The sequence below is a fragment of the Athene cunicularia genome (assembly GCF_003259725.1).
Source record: "Athene cunicularia isolate RWA chromosome 3 unlocalized genomic scaffold, athCun1 chr3_part1, whole genome shotgun sequence".
In the NCBI taxonomy this organism is placed as follows: domain Eukaryota; kingdom Metazoa; phylum Chordata; class Aves; order Strigiformes; family Strigidae; genus Athene; species Athene cunicularia.
Genome location: NW_020799097.1, coordinates 70,174,140 through 70,182,346, shown reverse-complemented (window position 1 = coordinate 70,182,346; position 8,207 = coordinate 70,174,140). Strand labels below are relative to the sequence as shown.

Sequence of the window (8,207 nt, the reverse complement as noted above, 5' to 3'; positions counted from 1 at the left end):
GCTGAGTCAGCCTGAAAATACTACATTAGCAATGGTAAAACTAAGCTTAATCAAGTACCAGAGGCAAGTCCCTAGACTGTGTCTGTAAGAGCCCCAGTTTAAGGCATTTGGTCCAAACGACGAGGCAGCAGGGTTCTCCTGTCAACAGTCTGGCTTCCTTTAAGTATTTCTCTTCCCACTGGGAAGGAAGAGGCTGATGTAGTTTGGTAAGGTTTGGGGGCCCACCCATGCCTGTGGGGTGGCTGGGGAGAAAGAATAAAACCACTTAATTGAAAAAATGCACAATGGAAACTGGTGTCAGGGATCCACCAAAAGTGTGAAATAACCCCCTAATCATATAGGAGATAAGAGGGTGGTGGTAGAGGGAGTGTCCCGGCACTCTGAAAGCCAACGCAATTAGCTTGTGTTTGATGTGATAGAGGCTAAAGAGATGCAAAGAGAAGTGTCACCTCTTTGAAAGTCCTTCTGGTTGGAAATGCAAGCCATGGTTGTAGTTATTGTAAAGAGATTAACTTGCTTTGTGCTCAGTCCTTGTTCTAACTGATCCCTAGCATCTGGATGCGTTGTACCTATGTGAACGCTCAGGTAAGGTGGTGTCCAAGGACTGCTATGCAGAAAGATATGAAAGATGTGAGACCTGGGAAGGCGTTTAAGGAATCAGGCTTAAGATGTAGACCAGAGTGACAGGTTGGGAGTAATACTTCCTTCACAGGTTGTAAAATGAGAACACGGAGATGATTTGGGAGCAAAACCTATCGGTTTTGGTTTAGCCATGTGGATTTTGAGGGTAGTCATGCATCAGGAGATGTCACAACAAAGTCAGGCTGGGAGTAGGGTAGATCTGAGGGAATGAAAGGTAAAGAGAAGTCTCTTGGCTTTGACTGCAGGAGATGTTACCCTGAAATAAGGTACTGAAATTAACTATGCTGTTATGTGCCTTATCGAGTGAGGGTTTTCTGTTTTCTCCACTTGGAATTTGCAGTGTCCCACAGCCCTCTAATGCCTTAACTAATGCAAAACAAGACAAACTGCTGTGAACCAAGAGTTGGAATGACCCAAATTCAGTTGTTTTGTTGTTTGTTTTTTTTTTTTTTTTTCCAAATGTTGGTGTTTGAAGATCTTTTTAATGAAGCAGTGTGTGTGAAGAGAATGCCCCCTGAGCAGACCAACAGTGCTGCAAGCTTTCCCGAAGTTTCAAAATCAAACTTAAGGAAAAATATTACAGACCATTGTGTTAGTTTGCTCAGTTGTTCAGACAGCTGGATCTGGCTATTTTAGTAATCTAATGTAGAATCAGTGTAGCAGGATTAACAGAATGAGGCAAAATTAACTCTGGTGTGTTTGGGCCTGGTGTGAGGAATCCCTGGAATGATTTGGGACTGGTACAAGGAATGTTGGGAATGGTGGTGATTGCTGGTGGGGGAAGAAGCTGAGTGCTGCTACCCCCTCCAGAACAGTGCATGAATGAAGCGTGCGCTAATGTACAGTGAGAGATCAGGGACCTGCTGTTCATCCATATCTCATGGAATTCTTTGTCTTAGTTTTCTTTATCTGTTTTAAATTTTGTATGCGTTTAATGGGGTCCACAGTTGGACCTAATGTTACATGCAAAATGGAGCAGAAGCTGCTCTTGGTTAGAGTGACATGTGCATCAAGACCTGTGCATTTTAGTCCTGTTAGTTATGTGACTGCCCTTTGCCTCCGCCTTTGTGGTGGACATGAGGGAAATATTTAAAAAAAAACATGTGTGATGTATAGTAGTGCCGTGACAGAAGCTGAAGTGTTGCTTCACTGACGGTACTTTGTTTTGGGAATGCAGACACTGAAGGATCGGTGAACTGGATAGCCAGTTCTCTTTGGTTTCTCCCATGTTTATGAGATGACACATTCAAAAATTAATTAATAATCAAAGGAGAGCAATAAATGTGTGCCACAGAAACCTGATAAATGTTGATAAACCTGCCAGCTGTAATGTCTCATTACCTGCAGATAAATACACGGAGCTGAATAATGAGATTCCTAATACTGTTAATTTCATCTTTAAGGTTTTCACCCATCTCTCTAAATTTTGATGTTATATTTGTCTAAGCTTTACAATTCTCAATGGAATTAAGAATACAGCTAACTAAATTAGACATAATTGGACTAAACTGTGGTTTAGATCCCTTCAGAGAAATGAAGCAGTTAATATAAGAGAAAATTGAAATTAGTTTATTTTGAGGACTAATGCAGTGGGACAGACTGCACTGACCATCATAAAGAGCCTGAGCAACTTTTCTCAGAACAGAAAGCTTTTTGTTTAAAAAAAACCCCAACTAGTGATGTTGTGTCTCCCTCCACATTTCAACTGCCCCAAAGATGCATGTATTCTCCCCTTTGCATGCATTTTAATTTGTGAAAAATACTATTGTTTTATTAATTTTGATTATTCGATTATTTAAGGCAGAGCACTTGATCTGAAAATCTAAATTTGCCTTCCTAAGGCCAAGAATCACATGAAACCGAGAATCGCCCCAAGAGACTGGGGTAAAAAGGTTCCCGTTCCCTGACAGGGTAGGGTTATACTGCAGGTCTGGTCAAGTTTGAAAATACTGAGGTTGTTCATATATTTACATTTTTACTAGTTGTGACTGATGGGTTCTGCTTTCAAAACTGAATTTATCTACAGAGTGAACAGGGATTAATTATAATGATACTAGCTGGTAGTAAAAACTGCTTATAGTCTTACATTTAGTAATGTTTTTACATTTAATTCTGTTCATAATGGAAGGTATCACAGCATTTTACAGATTCAAAGGGTTATCTGCTAGATCTGGTGACTTCTGAATTTTGGTTACAGATCTTTGGGATGGTAGTCACTGTTTTCCTGAATGCATCACGACTGTAGAATAAACTCAAGAGTTGGGGGAATATTAAGTGTTACCATAGTTAATATTTTGTCATAACACTCAGGGCTCAATTTAAAAAGGAGACAAGTTGTACTGCGTTGGGTACTCAATCCCTTGGTACGCTGGTTCTTTACAGAGTGCACAGGTCCATATTAGGCACTTAGGCGAAGGCTAGACTTTACGGGTCTATACATATGATTCTAGCTTTATGGTTTGCTGACTGGGGAAGGTTTGGGAAGAAAGGCAAGAAAATCTTTTAATAAAATGAGGAGTGCCAAGATACTCAGTGCTGTTACCTTTCTTCTGACTTCAAAGAATTGTTGGTGCTAATTCTGAGAGTGTCATCTTGAAATATCCCTCCATGGATTTATCTTCAGAGAGCCCAGTGCCCTTAGAGCCAGTAAAGTTAAGGTTGTTCTTGTGTTTGCAGGACTAGCAGTTGTCCTATAAGAATGAATGAGTAAAAGTTATTATTAAAAAAATAATTTTCCTCTAATAAAGAATCTCAAAGCCCTTTAAGAATTAGGTTATTTTCTGTGTCTGCTTCTTGCTAGCCTTTATAATCAGTTACTACCATTCAGTTAGTGCTGAGCACAACTGCAGAAGAGCTTCCCAGAGTTTACATGCCTTTGTTCAGTGGTGTGGCATTTTTATTCCCCCTGAGTTCCTGTGTTTTAGATTTATGAGAAGGATGATGTGAGAAGTGGGAATGTAATCTGAGTGTCGAGCCATTCCGTATTTCTTCTATTTAATATCTGGTCTCAGCATGTGAAAACTCTGAAGCCAAATTATTCCATCTGTGGTATTGGCAGTAGAGCAGAATGGGGTTCTTTTTTGTGAGGTGGATTATGTGGCTGTGAAAGGGAGCTTTAAGGAGCACAGCAACACCAGGTGGAAACAATTTGGCTTAATTAAGAGCTTCTGAACTAAAATTTGGGAACCCGAACGCACACTTCGTTGCCTGTGGAAGCAGGGGTATGGTGCTTCTCTCTGATCCTGCCCGGCATGTGAAAAGGGGGTAGAATGATAAGAGGAAAGCCGTTTGCCCAGCACTTGCCACGTTGATTTGAAATTCTGTTGCAGTGGGCTAATTGATAATAAAAATAAACGGATCTCCCCTTTCGGAAGCTTGTTTTAGTGGATTTTGGAAGAGAATTGTCAGGAATGTGGCATCTTTCTGATCCCAGTTTCAAGTGTTTGGATGTTAGGTTACACAGAAAAATGGGATGTATCTGGGATTCCTTTGCTTAATTAACAGGGCTTGAATTGCAATATTTTGGAGTACAGCTGAGTAATAAGACAACGATATGTCATTAAGGTTTGCTGTTCTACCAGAGGAACTTTAAATCCACGCTTCAGGAATAGAGATTTAAGACATGGTTAATTAGTTGAAATGGCTTCTGTTGGAAGGTAAACCAATCAGTTGGAAAGCTGGTTAATTGAACAAATAATTAGAGGGTAGGGAAGTATTTTTTAATGACCATGATGCATTTCATAAAAATATGCTTCTGAAAGTATCTTCCTTGTTCTAGGGCAAGCCAATGCAAGTTCTGAAAATGTTGAAAATGTATTGAATGTGGAAGCTGAGAAACAGATTATGTATTTTACACACATTAGCACATCTAGAAAAAGATTTTGACTATTGTACTGCAGAGTCCCAAAGAACTGTCAAGCTTTTTTCCTCCCCATAACAGTTATCTCTGCCTAATAATTGAGGTGCAACAATTTTAGATTTAATCCCAGTTTTGCTGAATTTCCACATGGGAGATATATATTCTGCTCTCTGTCCTGAATATTTCAGTTACTTTGTAGTTGTATTGTTTAGGATGATAAGATAAGCATATCAGCAGAGGAGCAGTACCAAAGGCTGCAATGGAGACAGGATTTATGGAGATATCAAAGCAATTGTGCCACACATTTTGAAGAATGAAAAATATCTTCCCATCAGCTAGATTCACGTCATCCTGGAGTTCTGCTTCATGCTAGAAACCAATTCCTACACAAGGTTATAGGCCATTGTCTGTAAGGCTTGCTTCTTCCACACATTTCCTGCAGGAGAGCAGTAAAATAAATAGTCCCAGATTATGTCGTGGCTTTTGTTGGTCTTTTTCCTCACAAAGGTACTTTCATTTATTAAAGTTAGTAATTTTGAAGAGGAGGAATACTAAAAAAAACCACTGAAGCATTGATTACCCCAGATGCTTGCTGATAATATATATATATATTTATATTTTTTTATATATATATATATATGTATATGTGCAAAATGAGAAGGAAAGTACAATATTCTGAGGGGAAGAAAAAAGCTGTCCTACTACTGATGTTACTTCTCTTTTTTTCATTATCTCTTTCTCCTTCCCTACCATCCTTCAACCAATGCTTGACCATGCAGGTCTTAGACGCAAGTTTACCGGTACCTGATATTACTGAAGACAATTTGGAGCCTGATGCCCTACCACAGGAGCCGCAGCAATCTGGAGCTGTTACAGCACCTCAGGAGCTGGATGGGCAGCAGCCAGAGGTGGCTTCACCCCTCCAAGACCCACCCGGAGAGCAAGCAGAGGCTGCTGGAACAACGGGTGAGTAAAAACCTGTATTCACTGGCCAGATCATAGAGGCCCGGGTGCTAAATGGAGTGAGAAGTTTAATTGGGGCCCAGCTAGCCGAGTTCAGGTAACTCTCTATAGCAGAGTTCAGCTAACAAACGGGCTGTGCATTGAAGGTGTCAGTGTTGGTGGGGGGTGTTGCTGCCCAATTCCCCCCTGTGGGCGGTTCTCTGCTCTCAGTGCGCCCTGCGGTGCCTCTGCTTGCCTGCTGCCAATCTCTCGCCCATTCACCTGAAGGAACAGCTCAGTTTCCACTTCTTAGGTTAGGAGTTTCTGCTGCACAGTCATGTCCCTTCATAGGGCAGAAATCCTTTCATGTTCCTTAATTAGTGACGTTAATGATAATGATAAACTATTTGAACTCGCGGGAAGGGAAAGGCTGCCGATCCGTTGGCTCTGCCTCGATGGAAGGTCTCTTTCCTACTGCTTTTAATCCGATTTGCATTTTGACCACAAAGCCTCTCTCATTCCTGTCTGCTCTGCCCTAGGAATCTCTTTCTTGCCCTGCTGCTCAGTCAGAGATGTGCTGCCGTTTCTCCTGTGCAAACGGTCAGCCCACCTCTCCTGCCCTCCTCAGCCTCTTGTTGCTGTTCCCTTCCCTCTGATTCTGTCGCAGCCGCAGGGTGAGAGATCTACTCGGCGACCCCCTGCCCGCGGCACGCTGACCTTTTTGGCAGGGGTGCTAAGAGGGAGGGGTAGTTAACCAATGCTGGTGTGAGAGAGCAGGAGAGGGATGGGGAAAGGTAGGATGGAGCACATTCTTCAGCCTCAGCCTGTAGAGCAGCTTAAGGCCTTGTAGCCCTTGGTGTACTTTGGGGTTTGAATTCTAGTAAAGGCAATTCTTTGCCACACCTTCGGATGAATTGCCGTAACACTATTATCCCAGTGGAAGGCTGCAATATTTTGTGCTGAACTTTTGTGCTTTTAAAAAAAAAATATACTGGTAGAGGCTTTTGGCACTGCAGAAATGGGATGCAATGTGTTTTATCTTTCACTCATGATATGCAGGGCTTCTCTTTACAATTTTACTCTGAAGTGGATAAGGATGGAGAAAGGATAGTCATGAAATAGAGTCATGAAGGAAGAGAAAATACCGGTAATTTGAAGTAGCGTCAGAAGATTTCTTGCTGGTATTCAGCTTCTGGATCAAGTAACAGAGAAGGCCTTTGAAAGGGCATGGATTTCAAGTTTATTGCAAAAGATTATCCGTCTCGAATGATTCTGGGTTGTAGCTCCAGTTGTACAGAAAGTGTGTTTCTAGGATGTGTAAGGAAGAAGAGGTGAGAAGCTTCCTTTGAATGCAGATACTTAACATGTGACCAAATGCGTGATGTGTTGTGGACGCAGATAGCGTTAGGAATTTGTGTGTAAGTAGATCACCTGTAAAGTCTTTGCTTTCTTTGATAGTCATCTCTTGTGGTTTTGTGCTGCTGCTGTTTTAATCAGGATTTATTTTACTGTTGTCAGTGGAACCAAGCCTACATGACAGCGTAATTTATGTGAGAGGGAAAAGAGTTCTACAGGTTTGCTCTCAGAGTAATAAAGCCCCTTATGGTGGCAAGGCAGCGTGTATTTTCTGGTAACAATAGCTGAAGATTACATCATCTGTAGAGACAAAGAAAACCTGCCTGGCCAAGCACTGAAATGGCAGATGAATGAAGGTGGGAAGAGGTATCTCTTAAATGCTCCGTGCAGAGAGATCTCTCTAGATAGAGAAACATCCCATGTTAGCTTTGCACTTCTTTGCGCTCCCCACTCATCCTTTATTTCATCTTGTTTGCAAAGTCTGTCAAGTGAGAAATAAAGCATTGTGACCCTGAGGCAACATGGGTAATTGCCCACAGTAAAGGAAAGTTTCTGATTGAAGGTTTCTGGGGGGTTGGCTGGTTTCTTCTTGTTGTTGTTATTTGAATCTGACATTCAGAAGACAATCTGCGAGATGATCCAGGCTCATCAGATTTGCCACTCTCAGGTTAAATTAAGTGGGAAGTCTGGTAAATTAAGTGGGAAGTTAGTGCTGGTAGCCAGAGCCACAGACGAAGGCTGTGAGCGGCTGGCCCAAGTAAGTATCCGAGTATCGTCAGAACTTCGGAGATATCCCACATAATCCGTAGAAAAGTTGTTGCTACAACAGCAGGTCACCTCGATCAGGTGCTGATCCTTTACATTTTATTTAATCATATTGCTTCCCTTTCTGCTGGCAGTAAGAGGTGCTGGAGCGTTACATTACTACAAGTGTCTGGGTAATACCTTTCTGGAACTGCCTGACAGCCGCGTTTGAGACGGCTTAGACTGGGATTAGGTTGTAGGGAATTCCAATTCAAAAGCCTCAAACAAATGAAACCAACAAAACCCCCAACCCCGAAGTGACTGCTGATAGCAACGACGCAAACGTTTCAGTATGGAGAAGCAGGCGTGCTTCGTGTGTCTCTTGTGTGCGAGGGGTGAACTACTTGGGGCGTTCAACCTGCAGCTCTGGAGGTTTGCTCTGGATGTTTTGCGGCAAACCGCATCAAGAAAGCGTCCCAAAAGCGGGAACTGAGGCGGCCTGTGGTTTCGAAAGGGGCTATTTCTTACTGCAGAGCCGCCATCTCCTCCCTTCGGGGGAAACAACCTGAGTAGCGCAAGGGCCAATTTACAGAGGGGCGCTTTGGGGCAGCGCGGCGCTGACTGCCCGCGGGGCCGGTGCCGCGGCGGGAGGGAAGAGACTGAG

The 8,207-nt window shown here is 42.5% G+C and overlaps 1 protein-coding gene across 1 annotated transcript in view; it reads left to right on the top strand.

Annotated features, from left to right (window-relative positions):
* The first annotated feature begins 5,274 nt into the window (after positions 1 to 5,274).
* AKAP12 (A-kinase anchoring protein 12) overlaps positions 5,275 to 8,207 on the top strand; it is a 19,650-nt gene continuing 16,717 nt past the window's right edge. The window contains 1 exon segment of the mRNA XM_026844553.1: positions 5,275 to 5,467. Within this exon segment, the coding sequence (XP_026700354.1) occupies positions 5,275 to 5,467 (193 nt within the window).